This window comes from Chelonia mydas, chromosome 2 (genome assembly GCF_015237465.2).
Source record: "Chelonia mydas isolate rCheMyd1 chromosome 2, rCheMyd1.pri.v2, whole genome shotgun sequence".
NCBI classification, from domain to species: Eukaryota; Metazoa; Chordata; order Testudines; family Cheloniidae; genus Chelonia; species Chelonia mydas.
The window spans coordinates 175945793-175968644 of record NC_057850.1 but is presented as its reverse complement, the minus strand read 5'-3'; the positions used below and the strand labels follow the sequence as shown (position 1 = coordinate 175968644).

Genomic DNA, 22852 nt, shown 5'->3' with positions numbered 1-22852 from the left:
GTTAAAGAAGCCAAAAGACTGTGACTTACCATGTCTGCCTGCAAGCGGAATTCTGATGCCCGCCAGCCCTATGTGTGTAGTCTCTCACACCATACCGGCAGGCCCTCAATATAAGAGGCGAAATGTGAACTTGTAAAGAAACAACCACACGTGCTATGTAATGTTAACAGCTTAGTTCACCATGGAAGAGTCTACCCATTGTTCTCTAAAATGTCTCTTTTTAAAAACTAATCTCCCCTTTTCCCTCCTGCAGCTGCAAATGTTTCAGTGCTCCCCCTATCATCTCCATCCCAGAGGATATCAAAGATTAGAAGCCACAAAAAATACACTCGCAATGAAATGTTCTCTGAGCTCATGCAGGCATCCCACGCTGAAAGAGCCCAGCAAAATGCCTTGAGGGAGACAATGTCAGAGTCCAGGAAAGCACAAAATGAATGCGAGGACAGGAGGCGTCAGTGTGATGAGAGGAGGCAGGATGCAATGCTGAGGCTACTGGAGGATCAAACTGATATGCTCCGGCGTATGGTTGAGGTGCAGGAAAGGCAGCAGGAGCACAGACCGCCGCTGCAGCCCCTGTGTAACCAACCGCCCTCCTCCCCAAGTTCCATAGCCTCCTCACCCAGACGCCCAAGAATGCAGTGTGGGGGCCTCCGGCCACCCAACCACTCCACCCCAGAGGACTGCCCAAGCAACAGAAAGCTGGCATTCAGTAAGTTTTGAAGTGCAGTGTGGCCTTGTCCTTCCATCCTGCCCTACCCCTCCCGGGCTACCTTGACAGTTATCCCCCCATTTGTGTGACGAATTAATAAAGAATGCATGAATTTGAAACAACAATGACTTTATTCGTTCTGCAAGCGGTGATCAAAGGGGGAAGGTGAGGGCGGTTGGCTTACAGGGAAGTAGAGTGAACCAAGGGGGAGAGTTTTCATCAAGAAATCAACAGAACTTTTACACCGTAGCCTGGCCAGTCATGAAACTGGTTTTTAAAGCTTCTCTGATGCACGGCGTGCCCTGCTGTGCTCTTCTCACCGCCCTGGTGTCTGGCTGCACGTAATCAGTGGCCAGGCAATTTGCCTCAACCTGCCACCCCGCCATAAACGTCTCCCCTTTACTCTCACAGAGATGGTGGAGCACACAGCAAGCAGTAATAACAATGGGAATGTTGGTTGAGTTGAGGTCTAACCAAGTCAGTAAACTGTGCCAGCACACTTTTAAACGTCCAAATGCACATTCTACCACCATTCTGCACTTGCTCACCCTATAGTTGTACAGCTCCTGACTACTGTGCAGGCTGCCTGTGTACGGCTTCATGAGCCATGGCATTAAGGGGTAGGCTGGGTCCCCAAGGATAACTAGGCATTTCAACATCTCCAACAGTTATTTTCTGGTCTGGAAAGTAAGTCCCTTGCTGCAGCAGTTCCCACAGACCAGAGTTCCTAAAGAAGTGAGTGTCATGTACCTTTCCTGGCCATCCCACGTTTATGTTGGTGAAACGTTCCTTGTGATCCACCAGTGCTTGCAGCACTATTGAAAAGTACCCCTTTCGGTTTATGTACTGGCTGCCTTGGTGGTCTGGTCCCAAGATAGGGATATGCGTTCTGTCTATCGCCCCACCACAGTTAGGGAATCCCATTGCACATTTCCCAGAGTCACTACCCTTGATAGCAGCAGCTCAATGATCGCGTTGGCTACTTGCATCACAGCAGCCCCCACAGTATATCTGCCCACTCCAAATTGATTCCCAACTGACCGATAGTTGTCTGGCATTGCAAGCTTCCAGAGGGCTATCACCACTCGCTTCTCAACTGTGAGGGCTGCTCTCATCTTGATATTCTGGCGCTTCAGGACAGGGGAAAGCAAGTCACAAAGTTCCATGAAAGTGCCCTTACGCATATGAAAGTTTTGCAGCCATTGGGAATCGTCCCGGATCCACAAGTCTATGCTGTCCCACCAGTCTGTGCTTGTTTCCCGGGCCCAGAATCGGCCTTCCACGGCATGAGCCTGCCCCACTGCCACCAGGATGGCCAAATTGCTGGGGCCCATACTTTGAGAGAAGACTGTGTCCACGTCCTCATCACCCTCCTCACCGCGCTGCTGTCGCCTCCTCGCCTGCTTTTGCAGGTTCTGGTTCTGCATATACCGCATGATAATGCGCGTAGTGTTTAGCGTGGTCACAACTGCTGCGGTGATCTGAGCGGGCTCCATGCTTGCTGTAGTATGGCGTGAGCAGAGTGGCAGCGGAAGCAGCGGGTGGATGACGATGCTGACAGCAATATGGCGCCTGCACGGAAAAAGGCACAAAACGATTGTTGCCCGTTGCTTTCACGGAGGGAGAGAGGGGTAGGCTGGCAGCAGACGGTGCTGCTGGCTGGGAGAGCTATCCCTCTGCCAATATTCCAGGCAGGACTGAATCTCTATTAGACAAAACTTAAAGAAGAGAATGACCTGAGTCACTCCCATTTATGTGCAGGTGCCCCTGACAGACTTTACCGAGGTCTGCCAGGAGCACCCATGTCTGCCCAGACGCCCCCGGCAGACCTCACTGAGATCTGCCAGGAGCACCCATGTCTGCCCAGGCACCCCAACTGCCAGAGCACCCAGGAGATGACGAAGACAGCTACCAGATGTACTGCACTGTCTGCTGCCACAAGGCAATGAGCTGCTGCTGTGTAGCAATGCAGTCCCACATCTGACAGCACTCAGGAGACATGGTGACGGTGAGCTGAGTGGGCTCCATGTTTGCCGTGGTATGGCGTCTGCACGGGTAACCCATGAAAAAAGGCGCAAAATGATCGTCTGCCGTTGGTTTCATGGAGGGAGGGAGGGAATGGGGGCCTGACAACATATACCCAGAACCACCCGCAACAATGTTTTTTGCCCCGTCAGGCATTGGGATCTCAACCCAGAATTCCAGTGGGCAGCGGAGACTGCGGGAACTGTGGGATAGCTACCCACAGTGCAACGCTCCGGAAGTCGACACTAGCCCCGGTACTGTGGACGCACTCCGCCAACTTAATGGTCTTAATGGTTTTAAGTGGGGACGCACACAACTGACTGAATAAAATCGCTTTCTAAAAATTCGACTTCTATAAATTCGACCTAATTTCGTAGTGTAGACATACCCTTCGGAAAAGTAAAGTATTTGCAAAGATATTTCTGTTTTATAAGCATGGTATTCACATATAACTTACCACTGAATTTAGGTGTCACTATTTTCTCTAACTTTCGCAATGTAAATAGATATACTCAGGCTCAGAAAACTAATTAAACTAACACCAACAAAGACATTAACTCAGCCCTTTCCAGCTCTGTTCGTTTCATTGAGGTTTACACTTCAAAGCATGGAGCAAACTTTGCCTTTTTATGAACGTTGCAAACATTACTAAGCATGGACAATCTCCACACAAAACTTGCACCTTTTTCATCAAAATAGTTTTAAAGATTGTTTTAGCTAAACCATTGCAAATCTCTCCACGGGGACTTTTATGTCAGTTTATAAGAAGGTTATATCTGTTTAACTTAGTTTTGTGCCATTTTTGTGTATAGATATATTTAACTGGAGTTGAAGCACATTTTAAAAACATTGGGCTAAATTCAGATCTAGGTCAACGACTGCAACTTAAAGTTGTACCTATTTCCTGAGCTTAGCTCATTACCTTCATCTTTATCCTCTTCATGGCTAATTTTCCCGTTATTCCAGGACAGTTAAAATGAGCTTGGACACTCAAACTAGCAGCTGAGACAGCTCCCGCTCACACTAGCTTCTTGCAACTGCTGTCTTGAGTGTTCTTGGTGGAGATCCCTTTATTCTGGAATTTGCTTCCAGCACTAGTCAGGTAGAGCCTGAATCTGGAGACCTTTAGGACACTGTGAAAAACTCATTTGTTTTTTGAAGAGCTTGTTTAAAGAGATGGTCTGTTTTTTGTGGGAAATATCCTTATTTTTCTGGAAAAAAGGCAAAAAATATGTTTTTATATATGCTAACTATGATAGGATGCATTTTATAAATCTAAAAATCAGAATAAATACAAGTTTTTATTTTTTGTCAATACATTTTATCTGTGAACTTTACTTTGAATGATGTTAGCATGGTTGCTTGAGATGTATATGGTTTCCCCAGACTGAATCTCCACATTACATGTAATGAAGGTATGTTACATATGCATGTTGGGGTAATGTAACACTGGAAAATAGCTTCTGCATGAGGAGTAGATTCTATCGTTGCCATGCCATAAAAAAAATAAGGATTCCATGATTTGGTGCTCACTGAACATAATGGCTGCTGAACAGAGTCCTTTTGGTGAAATAAAAATATAGAGTAATACCTTATTTAAATAATTGCCTAATTTTTTACTATTTATATTGACTACTGCCATTATTTTACATTGAAAAACCCAAACAAACTGGATATTTGCAAAATAGAAAACAAATCTAATGTATTGCAATTGGATAAGATAAATTAGTCTTGCGTGAATATTACCAAGGAATTTTGATAAACCATCTCACTTTTTTCTTCTCACTAGCTGTTAAGGCCTACCATTACATTTTCATGGAGTTTTCTTAGCTGCTTGTTATAGTGGAATTGTGCAAGTGCAAATCATCATTGAATGTGATAATTTTTGCTAATTATGCTGGTTTTAAAGTCATATGTAGATTAATGTGGTGCTTGTGTATATAAATACTTTTTTACTTTCAACTTCAGATCACACTACAGAGCAGATTGGCTGTGCAGAAAACAAAATTATCAATATGTGTACAACCTCCTTTAGCACTGACCCATGACCAGTTCATCTTTGATGATATAGGTAGATTCTTCTTTTACTGTTACAAAGTATTACAATGTATTGCTTTATCTGGGATTGTTTGAGCCTTATTCTAAGATTTACTTAGTGACCCTCTAAGTAGACATGCACCAAGCTTAACTTTTGACATGATGATGATGATTATACTCTGTTTTAGAAAAAAAGAAACGTCAGTTGCAGTCACAAAAACCCAACAGAATGTTAGATTGTGTGCAAAACCAGAAAGATAGAAAATAATGTTGAAAATAGTATACAATCAAATAATGTAATGGTACATCCTAATTTGCAAGCCTGTGTCCAGTACTGGTCACTCTACCTCAAAAAATATGTAATATTGTGGTTACTGTGCCAGTACAAAGAGCTTCTGCTGAGCAACAGGAGGGGAGAGAAGGTTCAGTTATTTGTGCCCAGTCAGGCATAAGCTTCCTTCTCAGCACTGCCCACTCTGACTTCCTTACAGCCTCTTTGAAATTCTGTCAGCTGCAGGCTGGATTGCTTTGAAAATTGCAGAGGGAGCTGCAGGCCCCAGAAAAGTGTCCTAGGGCCTGGATCTGGCTCGCGGACCATATGTTTGACAACCCTGCCCTAAAGCATCTAGCATTGGTCACTGCTGAGACAGGATAATGGAATTGATAGATCTTTGGTCTCTTCTGGAATGCCAATTCCTATGGTACTACCGCATGTTCCCTAAGGAACAGAGGGCTGATGGCCCTGATGCTATGACCTCAATATAGAATTGCATTTGTATTGAGTCTATCTTATATTTGCTGCACAGAGACATTTCACAGTTGCATTTTAAGAGAGTTTTGAATTGGAGCATCTTGTTTTGCTTTTAATAATATATATTGAAGAAAAAAATTATGTGCAGATTTGATTTGAATTAGTTCAATGGAAATGTATAATGTAACTTAACCTAAAAATATTTCCTTAAATATTGGAAAATGTTAGGTTTTCTTTCAATTGGCCATATTTATTTAATGTACTTTGTTGTTATTTGTAGAGTCATGTGGATCTAAAGCTGTAGCCCTGTCTGTCTTTCTGAAGGGGAATTGTCCACCAGCAGAGCTGGAAGGAGATGCTGTGGCTTCCTATAGCACACCCACAGGTGAGCAACATGAGATTTCAAAGAGTTTTTTTTCTTTTTAAAGGTTTTGATTCCCTTATGGCTCTTCTTTCTTTCTTTTTAATTTCTTTAAAAATATTTTAAAGTTAATAGTACTGTGCTGAAGAATTTGGTCTCTTTTGTTTTAGTTAATATTTTATATAGCACCATTAACTTGCCTGACCTGTTTACAGAGTTAACAATATACATTTACAACTTGGGAAACAAGCTTCCCATGTGCTGTCTCAGCAGTTTGCTTCTATCCTGATCGGAGAGGGACCTCCTTTGGGTGTGAGAAGTTAATTACCTCTTTATGACCATTCAGTCCTTGACCTCACTGCAGAGGCTGCCATCAAAAGTGACAATTACTCTCTCTGCACAGAGGAGGAGGATTAAATTGTTGCTGGGACTGATTATTCCCTCACCCTGTTTCCCTTTTAGTCTTTGGAATAGCATTTATGATTGATTTACTTGTTTAGAATAAATAAGAACAAAATGTGAATTGTTGCATTTTATAATGACCTAATCACCCCAGGCCATCCATAGTGACACAACAGGTCAGTTTGCTCTGACATCTGTTGTCTTTGCACATCTTGCTGGCTAATCAGATGTCAAGGACAAGGAGCTAAGTTGAATGATCCATGTCATGTCGGGACTGTCTCATGTTTAACCACTACTACACACACTGTTTAATTCTCAGTCAGAACGTGTATGTCTTGGAGAAAACTGGGTGACATTTTATACTACTGGTAAAAGTGAGTATGTGGAAATACATTGATTTATATCAGCTGAAGATTTGGCACCAAGTCTGCTTTCTCTTTTCCTCCTTCCCCACTGGTTGCAGGAACAGAATGGAGGGCATTTCTCCCACAGGGAATCTTTGTTTCATGTGCTCAGTACTCCCCATACTACCATGCGTATGTCAGGCAGTATGGGAAGCAGCATTCCTATAATGGGTGTTTTTCTTGGTCTCAGGAAGCCTAAGGACCATTGGATTCCACAAGAACCATAGCCCTCTTCAGAGGTTCTGAGAAATACATCTACACAATACTAAAAAGTGTTGAGGACAACATCTTTTGTTTTCCTTAAGAAATTAAACATGATGTCATCCAAAGCATTCTTCTGGCAGGCCTGGGATTTACTTTCTGAAGGACCTGAGTCTGCAAAACATTTTTGCTAGTGAACCCTTAGCTATGGGATTTCTCTTCTCTGATGGGCTATTAGACCCTGAGTTAGCAAAGCATAATATATTGGTTAAGCATTAATTTGAGAATGGATCATCACTGGAGAAGTTTTTCCTGTGATGGGTTGGGACAGTTCAAGGAGACATGCTGTGTTTGTGCTACCTATTTTGGCAGTTAGAAGTGCAGTTTTATTTGTAAATCTGACTATAAAAATGGCTCATTGTAACACAGATCTGTCCTCTCCAGGCTAGATTAGCTGGGTGTGCAGAGGGTAGAGAGCAAAGGATGCCGCCCCATGCTCCAGATCATCTGTGCAAGCAGCAGACACAGTTCCAATTCCTGCGCTCTAGGGATGTCAGAGATTGATGGCTTCTAGTGACTGAGCATGCAGTACCTTCCTAAGAGCTCTGTCTGGGACCATGTGGACATGTCTGCGGATAACCTCTAGCACAGAGCTATATGTAAATTGCACAGTCTGGTCTTGGGTTTCTTGAATCATACCCCCTGATTTTAGTGATGTGCATTTTTACTGCTTTTTGCTCCTATTAGCCCTGCAGAGCCAATATAACAAAGAGAGAATGAGCTGAATAGTTATTTCTTTGCATTATGTAATGAATTATTTACTTTTTTTAATAGTTAATAACAATGAAAGAAAAAATACCAGGTTAACTTTCAGATGTTGAGCTTGTAGGCCTTGCAGTTAGGAAACAAATACTTGTAACCTAAGGGTACATTTGACCTGAGATCTTTGAAATACAGTAATCATAGAACACTATTTAGCCATTTCATACAGAATCGCTTTAGAATAGGACCACACTTGAACATGTTGTGTTTAATTGTGGAATTTGCCCAGCACAAGGAGCATAAAATAATTAAATAAAATAAATGACTTAATGGTTCAGAAGTTCTGTTGCATCTTAGGCTTGGCTAGTTCAATAGAATTGTATACAAACACACTATGCCTGTTGGAGTTTGTAGAATCAAGTCCTCAGATAGCACTTAGGTCCATGAAAAAATATTCTTTCATTGTCTCACTATATCTGAATAGGAACCTTTCATTGGAATGGATTTTTGTTTGTCTAAATCAGGGGTCGGCAACCTTTCAGAAGTGGTGTGCCGAGTCTTCATTTATTCACTCTAATTTAAGGTTTCATGTGCCAGTAATATGTTTTCACATTTTTAGTTCTTTTTCTATAAGTCTATAATATATAACTAAACTATTGTTGTATGTAAATGTGGTTTTTAAAATGTTTAAGAAGCTTCATTTAAAATTAAATTAAAATGCAGAGCCCCCCCGTCCCCCGTCCCCCCGGACTGGTGGCCAGGACCCGGGCAGTATGAGTGCCACTGAAAATCAGCTCACGTGCCGCCTTTGCATGCGTGCCGTAGGTTGCCTATCCCTAGTCTAAGTGATCCAGCATTGTGGGTCAAATTTATGGTTGGTGTAACTCTGTGGAATTCAATACAGTTGAATTTAATTTGTTTTTACTGAGTTGGATGGAGTTACATGAGGGATGAATCTGGCCTTTCCTGATTATTTTTGGTTAGTGTTACGTCTTACATATTTAGACACACTAAAAAAAACACTTATTGGATTTTGCCTCTAACAAGTTACATTTATTTTTTCTAAACTGTTAATTATTACTTCTCTTCTTTGTTTCCTCTTTAAATAATATCTTACATATTCTTGCTTTTTTTCTCCCTTCTTCCTGTCGCTGATTATGCGGTAGATCTCAATCCTGAAGGTGAGTGAAAAAAAAGATATTAAAACTGGACAAAGTGTTATAACTGACAGCTGATTATCATTGAAGCAGAATTGGAAGTGAACTGTGAATGTAAGGAGGTGACTCTTACAAGCTTTTATATCCTCCTTGGAACAATGTGCTGGCTTGGCACTGCTCTAGGGATGACTGCTGGGAATTATGGGAGAGATTGAGGCTTAGACGTAAGGGGAGAGTTATCCCTAGGAAAAGTAGAATGCACCAATGATGATTTTTTAATTGACTTATTATACATTTACACCTGCATAACATTGGAATCTATAATATTAAAGTGTTTTATTCTATCTTGAGGACAGTGATGGCAAATACAGTAAGCAATCATAATATAATTGTATCTTCAGCCACTTTTCACCTTACAGTGCTATCTGTTGCTCATCACCTTCAGCTGAATTTAAGCATTATTTCATTTAACCTTTCTTATTGTGAAAAAGCCTTCAGGATTTGAACTGGTGCCATGTTATCTGTGCAAAGAGTGAAACAGTAGCTCTCAGAGTGGTGTGAATTGCCTCCATTCATCCCAGTTCTTCTTAGAATTGTCTTATGGAAATCTGAAAGTTGATTTCTAGATGATTAAAAATACTAGCACAAATGTTGTTCAAAATGTGGCCATGATTATGACAGGTATCATGGCTTCAAGTGGTGCCCAGCTATCAAAGTGACAATACACAGGAGGATAAAAGAGGGATAGAAAGGTAGCTAGCATCTAGGTAGGCTGAAAAAGAACGGTTCTTGAATTTTGGAGGCTCCCTGTTGTCTGGATATGTTTAAAGCATATATTAAGTCCCTGTGGGATATGCATTTATTTTGCTTATTTTATAAGAAATTTATTGGTTGTAAATTCCCCATTCACCCAAAAAAGTAAGAGAAACCCCAGTTTCTGGGAAGGAAGGAAGTCTCCAGCTGTTCGATTTCCCATTGGAGATAGGGTTGCTTAATGGGCATATGTTTGAAGTCTTCTCCTTCTCAGCCTCTCTTTCATTACCCATCCATTTTTGAGCAGTCTGGGAGAGGTAGAGCTGAAGCTGCTGCAACTAGTGAGTAGGTAAATGAGACTGCTAGTGGCTGCCTTCCTTCTCTGTCTCTTTTGCTCCTGGTTTTGCTGAAGCAATAGAAGCACTGCAAGAAATAGAGCGGCTCCAGCCCGGGGAACAGGCTGAGGTGCTATGCAACCACAATTCAGCCACTGCAACACTCCCTACAAACCAGGAGGAGTAGCTGCAATGAAAATACTGTTCATTTCCACCTGTTCTGGAGTGTGAGGTCAGCTACATGGGACCCAGGATGGAGAGTAGAAGCAGGAGTATTTCAAACCATCACTGCTGCTAAGAATAGTTCTGCCTTACTGCATAGATGTGTTTATTTTAAATGCAATTTGATAGGATCAGACATCTCTTAGAAATGAAGAACCAGATCCTGCAACCTTTACTCACATGGGTAGTTTTTACTCAAGCCAGTATTTCCCTCAGTTCAAGCATGAGTAAGATTGCAGAATTTTACCTGAGGATGTATTTATGGTAGGATTTTATTTGGGCTACTACAATGAGTACTGCAGTAGTTAAATTCAGCTCAATCAGTAACAGAAAGGTCATAAATTCTTTGAATATTTAACATCCTGAACGCAGACTCAGCTATTTCTTTCACCACACAAGGTCTTTTTATAAAGGTATAATTAAGATTAATGCATTTACTTATATCTTACATGCACACAGTGTATCATATTTCAAACAAATAGTATTTATATGATCTGCTCTGGTTACATTACCAATGAGCAATTCTGCTTTTATACACGGGGAAAAAATTGTTATTGCATATGTTTTGTTATCCATTATTACTGTGTTAAAGTTACGTGACATGTGCAAAGTATAATGTAACAGTAGATGAGGATGACACAAGGCCTCTTACCAGACATAATAGAAAGGGATCAAGGCAGTTCTGGCGGTCAGAGTTTGGTGCTTCTTTGGATTTCCTTGCTCCCGTGTAAAATTACTCTAGCACGCCCAAAGAAGTGTTCTGAAAGAATTCTCCAATATAAACTTTATACTCTAGTTATATATTTTTTTAGCAGCTTTTGGCTCTGCTTCCCTTTGATTCAGTGAGTTTTGGACTCTGTCTGTATATGCCAGAGATAATTGAGATTTTTGTTTCAGAAAGTAAAGTTCTGTCATGTTTAGTTTTGATTTACATTTCCTTTGCACATGTTGAAAAATATTATTTATGATGAGGCAAACTGAGAATTGGAGATCCAAGAGTAATTGGCATGATACTAGAAAAAAATAAACTTGCTTTCAATATGAAAGTATTTCAAAATCTTTGTGGCAAATTCTGTTAAGTATTTCTTGTTGGCAACCCTCTGAAATGTTTCAAGATTTAATATCAAGACTTTTGTATTATGTCATTATTGAGAGAAACAAAAAGATTTTTCACTAATTTTTCTAGTAGATTATGGAGAGATTTGTAAGAAAGTTATGTGAAGTTTGTTCAAGTCAGCATTTTGAAAATTCACAAGTTGATTGAGAAGCAAGTGTCCTGAAACCCTGGAATGCCCCAGTTTTTAAGGCTTGTCTCTGTGTCCCTGACAGTTTTATGTAAACAGGTTTTATTGTGATTTTTGTAAAGTGCTGGAGACACTACCAGCCAGCGGCTCTAGTGAAGTTAACAACAGGCCAGCTGAATGCATGTGTGTCTGTTACTTGGTCTTGATACCTAACCTGATTTTCAAGGCCTCCCAGTGACCTTGCCTCTGCACAAGTCCGTGAAGCAGCCCTTCCTTGCATGTAGAGCCAAATCCATAGGTAGCAAGAAAAAGAGGTGAGATGGAGGGGGATTGTTTGGCTGAGGAGAGGAAGGTTGAGCTCCTTTTTCTTTTATTACCTTCCATGCATGCTTCCCTGATGACTATCATAAATGTCACTTTCTTGCCTTCACATCTTTTCTGTTCCCACCCCAGCCATGAAAGGGGTCTTAGTTTATTCCCCCTGAAAATCTGGTCATGCTAAACGTTTAGGCTAAATTAAGACCTGACCAACTAATTGTCTGGAATGGTTTTGGAGATCAGGGGACTTAGGAGAGAATGGGTGATGTTACTGTGAAGCTGATACCGGTATCAGTATGGTAGAACTTTTTGCATACACAGGCTTTCCCCACATGAAAAAACAAAGATTCCCCTGATGGATGTTTTGGCAAAGGAAAGTGGCAGCTGCCTGCTCATTAGACCAAGGGCTTCCCATTTTATAGCTTCTAGGACTTCCATCATATATTATATATTCTATTCTATTATAGCTAAGATCAAGTGTTATATTTCAGACTTGTTACCAATTTCAAAAGCATTGAGTCTTGGTTTACATTTGTGCATATTCTTGACAATTTCTGATTTGCATTTGAAAATAAATTAAAAGAAATCATATCTATTAAGAAAAGTGTGTATTTCTGTTATGTAGTATAATTTTTCTCCCATTGTTGCTGAGTCCCAATAATGCCAAATGTAATTTTTCAGCAGTATGTTTCTAGCCAAAGATTTTAGCCAGTTCTGTCCATCTCTGCTTCTTTACTACGTTACCAAATGAAAGATAAACTTTAATATGCATTTGAATAATAACTCAGTATTGAAGCTGAATAAAAAGTGACTTGCCAGTTTCTTCAGTGCCACCATTCATTTAATGAATGGTTACCAACAGGAACTCAGTGTTAATTGAATGTCAATTTTAATGAAAATTCAATAGCTTCCATTGTTGTTTGCAGTGTTGTTGTAGCTGTGTTGGTCCCAGGATATTATAGAGACATAGTGGGTTTGGTAATATCTTTTACTGGACTAACTTCTTTTGATGAAAGAGGCAAACTTTCAAGCTACAAAGAGCTACACAGGCCAACCAGTCTTCTTCATGCTTCCCAACATATACAAACAATGGCTGCCTCTGTGAGTCATTAAAGCATGTAAGGACATGTGATATACTCATGTGACTCAGGACTCCATCTTAGGCCAATAACTTTCCACAGACAGGGACTGTGGGCTTCGTTTGAGTAAAATTCCATACATATGGCAGAGGATATGAAAAGGGACAGCTCCATTTTGTCTTCATTTAGTGCTTCATTTCTCTGGACTGGATTTCTAATAAGGAAGCTCTAAACAAGGACTGATGACCCCCAATCTGTTTGCATGATTCCAGATTATCACTGCTACAAACTTGATATAAGGACTTGGCAATCACTTGTGTATACATGATCTATTAACCATTTATAACTCTCTTCTTAGTTTCCTTTATTAATAAACCTTTACTTTTTACTTACTAAGGGATTGGCATCAGCATGATTATTGGGGAAAATCTGAATTACATATTTACCTGGCTACGTGGCTAGTCTCTTAGGATTGGAAGGACCCTCTAACTGATTAAATTGGTTTTCAGTAACCACTCATCATAAAGTCTAGTGTCTGGGTGGTGAACCAAAGGTTGGAATGCCTAAGCAGGCTGTATTTTTGATGTCTTATTAACCAAAAATGTGGTGATCCAGAAGTTCACTTTTGTTACTGGCTTGGTATAATCTAATGATAGAATAACCACCAGCTTGGGTGTGAATCTACCCCATTTCTCAGCAGTCTGTCCTGAATTTGGCATCCTCAGCTGTGACCCACTGAGGCATGGTGACACTGCCTGCCTCAAATATCTACAAGATAATGGACAATACTCAGATATCCACCCAAAGCATATTGCCAAACTCACCCATTTCATCCTCACCCATAACAATTGTACATTCCATAACAAACACTTTGTCCAAATCATGAGAACAGTCATGGGTACTAGAATGGCTCCCCATATGCCAAACTCTACCTGGGCCACAGTGAAGAAGAATTTCTGGACAAATGCACCACAAAACTAATGATATAACTGAGCTATATCAATGATATTTTCATCCTCTGGACAGATGACCCAGAGTACCTCATAGATTTCCACTAGAAGTTCACCAAGCACCACCAATCTATCAGATTTTCTCTAGAACACTGCAACACCAGCACCAACTTCCTGGATACCACAATCAGCTTCAACGATGGAACTTATATACAGTAAACCCGTGGATCACCACACCAACCTTCACAGATCCAGTAACCACCTCAAACACACCAAGAAATCTATTATCTACAGCCAGGCACTTAGATACACAGGATATGCTCTGAGGAGAAAGTCCTGGATCCATACCGTAACACACTTAAAACCATCTTGTAGCAAAGAGGCATGGATGCCCTTGGAGATTGACAGTGAGAGATGGCCAGATGCCCCCTGGTGGGTGGAACCAGGAAGGACACGCTCACCACGCCAGAAGCAGAGGGGACAGGAACAGGAGGTATAAAAAGCAGGTCCCATAGCTCAGTTGAACAGCATCTGCCAAAGGAGACAGATGTGTTCTCCCCACTGCTGATGCAGGAGTTCACAGAAGACTTCAGTTACCCTGAGGAGTCGCCCAAGCTGCTAGACCCAACCAATGCTGGGGAGCTGTTGGGTTTGCCACTGGCGGTGTACCCCGAGGAGACTCCAGGCTCTCACAATACTGGGGTGCCACCTCCTGGATCATTGCAGTGGAACTCCTAAAGATCTTTGCCTGGGTGGGCATGCTCCGTGACATCCTCACGGACCAGGGCACAAACTTCACATCCCAACTTCTCCGAGAGGTCTGGAGCCTCTTGAGGATCAAAAGACTCCAGACATCCGTATACCATCCACAGATGGATGGTTTGGTTGAGCAGTTCAACCGAACATTAAAGAGAATGCTCTGGAAATTCCCCCAGAAGAACTTCGCCAATGGGACCAACTTCTTCCTCCCCTGTTGCTCGCCGTTTGGGAGGTGCCACAGGCTTCCACTAAATTTTCTCCATTCGAGCTGTTATATGGCCACCAGCTGCGGGGATTGCTGGATTTCACAAGGGAGACATGGGAGCAGACCCCATCCTGAGCCCAGGGCATACGCCAACATGTACTGCAGCTCCATGAATGCCTGGCTCATGTAGGGGCCCTCATGAAGGAGAACCTCTGAGCTGCCCAAGGAGTCCAGGTGAGAGGATATGATCAGAGCACACGTGTGCGGACCTTCAAACCAGGAGACTGAGTCCTTGTACTGCTCCCCTCAGAGGAGTCAAAACTGCTAGCATACTGGCAGGGTCTGTATTAGATCATCCACCAGATGGGCCCCGTCAACTACAAGGTCCAACAGCCCTGACCGGAAAAAGGAAGTGCCTGATTTACCATGTTAATCTTCTGAAACCCTGGTGCGAAAGGGAAGGGCTGTTAATAATCCTGTCCCCCACCCCCGGAACCTGAACTGGGGCCACAGGCCCCCATGGGAACAGGACCTGAGATGTTCAGGGATACATTCTCAGAGGACCAGCTAAAGCAGGCCAGATGTCTTACTGAGGCTTTTCCTAGGACTTTTACTGCTGTGCTGGGAGAGACCACCCAGATCCACCATATCATCTACACCAAACCCAGAGAAGTTGTCTGTGGAACGACCTGACCACTCCTGTGCCACATGCGGGACACAGTAGAACAGGAGGTCTAAGCTACGTTGGAACTTGGGGTCATAGAGCAGTCCCCTAGTGAGTGGAGGAGCCCTATCGTGCTCGTCCCTAAACCGGACGGGACCCGTTGGTTCTGTGTAGACTTCTGGAGGGTTAATGCAATTTCTTGATTTGATGCCTACCCAATGCTATGGGTAGACGAGCTCCTTGACCTCCTGGGGGAGGCATAGTATGTTACTAACCTTGATTTAATGACGGGATATTGGCAGATCCCACTGGACAAACTTTCCACTGGAGCCCAGCTCAAAGGAAAAGACAGCCTTCGCCACCCCCAGTGGACTCTACCAGTTTACCAAGATGCCCTTTGGTTTCCACATAGAACCATAGAATATCAGAGTTGGAGGGGACCTCAGGAAGTCGTCTAGTCCAACCCCCTGCTCAAAGCAGGACCAATCCCCAATTTTTGCCCCAGATCCCTAAATGGCCCCCTCGAGGATTGAACTCACAACCCTGGGTTTAGTAGGCCAATGCCCAAACCACTGAGCTATCCCTCCCCCCCCCCAAATAAAAAAAATATGCCTCCTGCAATGTTCCAGCACTTAATGGACCATCTGCTGCAACTCCACGGTGAGTATGATGCAGTTTACCTGGACGATATGGTCAAATACAGTCACCACTGGGAGGACCACCTGAATCAGGTGGCGGCTGTCTTGAGGACTCTCTGCGGGGCAGGTCTCACTGCCAACCCCAAGAAATGCCAGGTGGTAGGAAACAACTTACCAAGGATACACCTTGGGGTGAGGCAAGCTGCACCCCCCTACTCAGAAAAATCCAGACTATCCAGGATCACTCAGCCTCAACCGCTATGAAACAGGTCTGGCAGTTCCTGGGACTAGTGGGTACTATCGGCGCTTCATCCCAGACTTTGCAACCATTGCTGCTCCCTTCACTGGGCTGCTTACCAAAGACCAGCCACTGTGGGTGCGGTGGAACCCTGACTGCAAGGTAGCCTGTCAGGCTCTGAAAGACCATCTCTGCAGAGAGCCCATACTATATCGCCCTGATTTTACATGCTGGTTCATCGTTCAAACCGATGCTTCAGCGGTGGGAGTAAGGGCTGTCCTCTTGCAGGACATTGACGGTGAAGAGCACTCGGTAGTATACATCAGCTGTAAGCTGTTCCCGTGGGAGCGGAACTACTCAGTAATTGAGAAAGAGGCTCTACTTGTCAAATGGGCCTTAGAAGCGCTTTACCACTACCTCCTCAAGAGCCCCTTTATGGTAGTGACGGACCACGTGCTGCTGAAATGGCTCCAGCAGATGAAAGATACCAACACCCGGCTGATGCGCTGGCACCTGACTCTATATCCATTCGCCTTTACCATTCAACATTGAGCTAGTAAGGAGCACACCAATCCAGACACGTTGTCACGACTGGGGGAAGGGGACCTGACCAGTCCTGGAGACTGGGAGCTGGGTTTGAGGGATGTGTGTATAGCAAAGAGACATGGCTGCCCACCGAGATTGACAGTGAGGTACGGCCGGATGCCCCTGGTGGGCAGAACCAGGAAGGCCATGCTTACGACACCAGAAGCAGAGGGAACAGGAAGTATAAAAGGCGGGCCCTGTAGCTCAGTTGAGCAGCATCTGCCAAAGAAGACATATGTGTTCTCCCCACTGCTGATGCAGGAGCTCGCAGAAGTCTTCACTTACCCTGAGGACTCGCCTAAGCTGCCAGACCCAACCAATGCTGAGGAGCTCTTGGGGTTGCCACTGATGGTGTAGCCTGAGGAGACACAAGACTCTGACTGCACCGAGGTACGAAAGCTAGAGAGAGTAGGAAGTAGCCCAGGGAAACTAGACAACAGTCTGGTAAAGTGCAGGCCTGTTACAAGGTCAGCGGGTGGATCCCCGCTGATCTAGTGGCGGGCCACTCTGCCACTGTTAGGGCCCTGGGCTGGGACGCAGTGGAGTTGAGTGGGCCTGCGTCCCCCTTTCCCCTGGGGTAGCAGCCTCCCCAGCTTCCGCCAGAAGGCCTGTAAGAGTCTACTGTCCGCTGAGCTAGGATGCTAGACTGTGTGGGGTGCTCACCCCTTGCCAGCGCCCCCTAGACTGTGTGTGGCGCTCATGCCTGCTTGAAGACCGGGCTCCTAGACTCTTACCTGCTCTACCCTGCCTGAGGGTTGGAGCTCTAGACCAGTGGTCTCAAAACTTTTTGGCTCTCACGCCCCCAGGGTGACCTGCCGCAGGCGCGCTGCCGACGGAAGAAGACCAGAAGACCCGCCGCAGGCAGGCCGCAGGAGGGGAACACCAGCCGTGGATGTGCAGAGCAGCTGCCGATTAAAAAAAAAAAAACAGCTGCGTGCCGTCCGGCGGTACTACTGCTGCTGCGCACCCCCTGGGATCATCGCACCCCAGTTTGGAGACCGCTGCTCTAGACTGCTTGGTGCCACGCCCTGCCTAAGGGCTTGGGCGCCTGAACTGTTCACTGCTCTACTGTGCCTGAGGGTTAATTTCCCCCTTGTACAGACTGCCATTCTAGGTGCATGACAGCAAAGAGGTGTGGCTGCCGTCGGAGATTCACGGTAAGGGACTGCCACTCACACCTACACACCTTTACCAAATAAGGACACTCTATGAGATAAGTAGATTGCATTATGGAATGGGCTACCCAAATACCCTGGGAAACTGCTTCGATACAGGGGAAAAAATACTGGTTGCACATGTCATCTGTAACCCCGCACTGAAACCCATACATGGCATCACCAAACAATTACAACCCATACTCAATGGGAATCACATCCTGAAAAAAATCTTTCCTGAACTCTCTCTCTCTCTCCTATCTTTCAAACAACCCCAGAATCTTGCCAACCTCATCAGAAGAAAGCTACCCACAGACCAGGGCCTATCAACTCCAAGTGCCACCAGCTCCTGCCAAACAACAGATGCAAAACCTGTATATGTATCTCCACTGCTATGATAATCAATACTTCCCATGCCACACGTTTCAAGATCCATCAGTCCTACACATGGCTATCACAACATGTGGTGTACCTCATCCAGTGAACTAAATGGCCCAATAACAACTAGGTGGATGAAACCAGACAATCACTATGCTTTCAAATGAACTCACACAGAAAAATGATGACTGCAGAGGTGTTAACAGGCTACTTCACCTTCAGTGGTCTCTCACAATATGTGTTAACTGCTTATGCTAAACAATTGATTCCACCTTGTATTTAGCTGTGTTACTCAGAGTACCTTTCCCAGTCCTGAAGAAGAGCTCTGTGGAGTTCGAAAACTTGACTGTTTCATCCACAGAAGTTGGCCAAGTAAAAGATATTACCTCACCAACCTTGTCTCTTTAATTTTAATTAAGAATTTTATTTTCAACTGGATTGTATAACTCACTGATGTTGAGGTGCGAAGTTTCAGGATGAGGAAAGTGGATGCAGCATTCTTTTACACTGGTTTAGCCAAATGTAGTACAGCATGGTGTGCAGTGATAATTTGCGATGTCTTATTGCTTATTCTGCAGCTCATTGTAGCTATAGTTGTAGCATGCTTAAAGTTGACATTTAATTTTTTAAGTATAAATGTCTGTTTTTGTTAGAAATTGCACCCAGCCCTTCATAAGCAAAAATCAAAAGGTATCTTTTCAACGTGCTGCCTTCTTTCTTATATATTCTATCAAAGGTTAGACAAATGTTAACATCTACTGGACAGTATTTTATTAAGCCAAAACTTGTTGCCATTTGATGGAGGACAGATTTTGTTTAATGGTATGACAAATAAACAAGCATGTACGTTCTGAAAAAGTGTGTAGTTGTCATGATAATTGAGAGGAGTGCATAATACATTGCTGCTGTATCCATACACTCCATTCAACGCATGAGGCATATGCCGTACAACTCGCAGTCATATTAAAGTGGAATTATTTGGCTGAAGGTCTGTACAAACATATAATATTCTTTAGTGCTACATAGTCACTATGAATACAGATATACAGCTTTAATTGATTTGGTTAATACTATTTTCATGGAGTCTGAAACCAAAACATTCAGTTTTAATTTGTCATTACAAGAGTGTTTTTCATTGTTTAGTTTTAAAACCGTGTTTAGGTTGAAAATTAACCTTAATCCAAAAGTTTGCATGGCTTGACCATTTTGTTTTAATGAGTTCCTGATCTACACTAAAAATATATATAGCTTTTTGATAAACAATGTCATGAAATGTCTTGCCCTCAGAATACAGATATTGTCACTGTCAATGCAAACTATCTGTCCTGTCATTTCAGGAATACCAAGAGTTGCTCAGTGCAAATTTAGACTACCCTTGCGGTTAATTTGCTTTCCAGCTCAACCTTCAAAAACAGCAAACCACAAACTAACTATCGATACCAATAAACCTCCTGTCAGTCTTGTGAACCTTTTTCCAGGTAGGACTTTTGATGGTGATGTGTCTGTAACATAAGAAATGTTAGGAATTCAGATCGGAATCTTTCATCATGAAGTAATGATAGGGTAATTATAAGATAATTGCCAAATGATAAATACAAAGCTGAATATTTTTGTTTGGCTTTAGTTTTCAAAGGTATGATATGTATTATCAGGATATCAATGTAGGGCTTTAAATTTTGTTAAAATATTATAATAATTATTATGGTTTACTGCATGGAAACCAACATATCAAAATGCTTCATTTGTGACTGTGATGTTGCATTACTTCAAGTTTGAATATTTTCCCTTTTATTTATATGCAATATAATGTATGTATTGATTTTCAAATGTATTTAAGCTTCAGGTAAGTAATTCTATAAAGACTTGCTTTTCTGGGTTTTTGTGTCTTCTGCGTTTAGGTTTCAGTATAGGTTCCAGTGTTACCTGAAAGCTTTGAAAATTTTTCCCTGTTATGAGTTTCTGTTTTATAGATATTTTTTAAAATAGTGCATTTTATTTTATAATTTTGCGATTCACATCAATATTTTATTGATCAAATTGAAAAATGTGATAAGACTGTTTTCAAAAAGAGAAATCTACATAGAGCAACATTTACAATTTGTCCAAAGTCGCAAAAACAATTTGTACTGGTTCAGAACAACACCTATAATTACAGTATTTAATTAAAACTTATGTTGCAGACTTGTGGCCAAAAGGGTGCATCAAATTGTGTAGCTTTAAATTCATCTTTTTTTTTACAGTGGCTGAATAAGGAGCTGAATAGATCCTCTGTGATCTATGAGGAAACTGGGTTTGTGTGGGTTCATTAATGCATATTGGCTATTGTCTCCTCTCCTCCTTCTGATTTTTTTGCGATTATGGTGGAGTTATGTAATACCCTTGTTCCAGCCCTTTTAAGACCAGATGTGCTTTACAGTGCACTTCACACAGTAATAAAATTGCATAATGGCTAATTTAACAAGGTAGATAGTTAAGAATGACTACGTACTGAAAGATGAGACTGAACTCTTAAAATCTAAAGGTCTTTTTCCAATAGGTTATACAGTTGTGGGGCTCATCTGTGAAATTTCCACAGAACTTTGAATAGAGGGCAGTGTGGAATTGCATCTCCCCAGGGGGAGCATTCTGGAGGTACAGTCTCTTCTGGGGCTGCAGTCGATTCGCCCTGTACTATCTTAGGGGATGTTGCAGATTGAAACAGTGCCCTGGTCATGTTCTGTGGGCTGGTGCATTGGGAGAAGGGGTCATGGCCATGCTTCATCTCTGCCGCTTTCTGGATTATTTACTTCCTGAAGGCAGCATGGACCAAGCAATCTCTGCTCACAGGGATGGCTGCTGTTCTCTGCCTTTGTGTGGCTCCCTTCGTATGCAGATCTCCCTCATATGTGTTACCTGTGCAAATACAGTCGAGCCTTTAATGTGGATCAGAAGTTTGCTGCAATCTTTTGTTGAATTATAGCAAGATACTTATGTAGTTCATTTTGAACTTTCTCTTGTAGACTTTGCTGATCAGTCTGATGAAGATCAGGTAAATGTTCTGGGATTCCAGTTCTTAACTGGTTCTAGAATCACTCTTCTTGCTTCAAAAACCTCACGTAAGTAGTATTGGAAATAATTGAATTATGGATTAAGATAAGATTATGGGCCAGATCATAAACTGGTGTGTGTTGATGTAGCTCCATTGAGGTCAATGGTGCTATGCCGATTTCAACGAGCTAAGGATCTGCCCACATGTAGTATACTAGTTGCTGCATGAGGAATTTTACGCAGAAGTTCTCTTACTGTGAATAGTAGGTCCCTGAGCAAATTCCCCTCACCCTCCAATAATATTTTAAAGAAGCAAGGAAATGCTGAAACTAAACAAAATCCTACTTAGTTATTGTACAGTAGTTTTCTGAAAACCACTAAAAGGGCGCCAGATAATTTTTTTTTTAAGTTATTGCATATAAATTTTATAATGTCACAGGTTTTTATTCAAGACTGAAAAATCTCAGAGAGAAAATGGGCTTTTAGCCAGGTATTTAGGTGCTTCAGGATGCAGATAGGCATCTGGTGGGATTTACAAAACACGCAAGCACGCCCCTTGACTTCCAGTGGGAGTTAGAAAAACACCTAACAGATTAGGCACCTGTCTGCATTTTTACATGCCTAAATGCCAAATTTCAAAACTAAAATACTTGTTGCACACTACTGAGTTCAAACTGGAGGACATAGAATGGATGATATGTGAACACTGTCTTGGTTAATGACAGACAGTAAAGCTAGTTTGTTGATCTGCAATATTTTTATCCAAATAAAATTACAGTAGAAACTCAGAGTTACGGACACCTCAGGAATGGAGATTGTCTGTAACTCTGAAATGTTCGTAACTCTGAACAAAATCCATCTCTGGCTCCAGCAGTTCAAACTCTGGGCCAGGTTCCAGAGGCAGCTAGGCAGCTTCCTTTCAGACAGCGTCTTTCCCTGGCCTGGACAAACTTGTACCCTCCCCCTCGCCGGGGTGGAGGGGTGAAAATAGTGCGTTCCCCTCTGGTGGGGGCGAGGGTGAAATCAGCATCCACGTTCTACAGGAAAGCAGTGCTGCTCCTGGTCTGGCTGTCTTGGGTTGGCAGCAGGGGCTCACAGCTTTGCCTGTGAATCACAGCATCTTCACTGTCTAGCTGTAAGTGGGTGCCCTGTGTGTGGGGATGGCGATAAGGGTGGGGAAAGGCAGCCCATATGTGCCTACCTTTCAGATGCAATACAGGCACTGTACAGTATTTGGTTGGGTTTTTTGGTCTCTGCTGCTGTCTAATTGGTTACTTCCAGTTTAACATGGTGTCCGGTTGACCAGTCAGTCCGTAACTCTGGTGTTTGAATCTTTGAGGTTCTACTATAATCCAAATGACTAAGAAATATGTGTTTTTAAAATCATTTATTCAAGATGGCTTTTACAAATATCAGTGGCATCAAGGTAAGGCATTCTAAACTGTGAGAAAATACTTAATACCTTTTTAACACCATCAAAGCCATTAAAGACTG

General features: G+C 42.6%; 1 protein-coding gene across 16 annotated transcripts in view; it reads left to right on the top strand.

Moving 5' to 3' along the window:
- Positions 1-22852, top strand: part of BBS9 (Bardet-Biedl syndrome 9) — a 432676-nt gene that overhangs the window by 93812 nt on the left and 316012 nt on the right. For 12 of the 16 annotated variants that reach the window (XR_005223953.2, XR_006288876.1, XR_006288875.1 and 9 more), the window contains exons 13-17: positions 4703-4805; positions 5803-5907; positions 8819-8833; positions 19669-19809; positions 21331-21426. Coding sequence is in view for 11 of the 16 variants with exons in the window: in XM_037890070.2 (XP_037745998.1) it covers positions 4703-4805; positions 5803-5907; positions 8819-8833; positions 19669-19809; positions 21331-21426 (460 nt within the window). In the remaining 5 variants the exon portion in view is untranslated. The remainder of the gene's footprint in view (positions 1-4702; positions 4806-5802; positions 5908-8818; positions 8834-19668; positions 19810-21330; positions 21427-22852) is intronic. The other 4 variants (XR_006288873.1, XM_043540615.1, XM_043540617.1 and 1 more) reach the window with 1 other exon arrangement.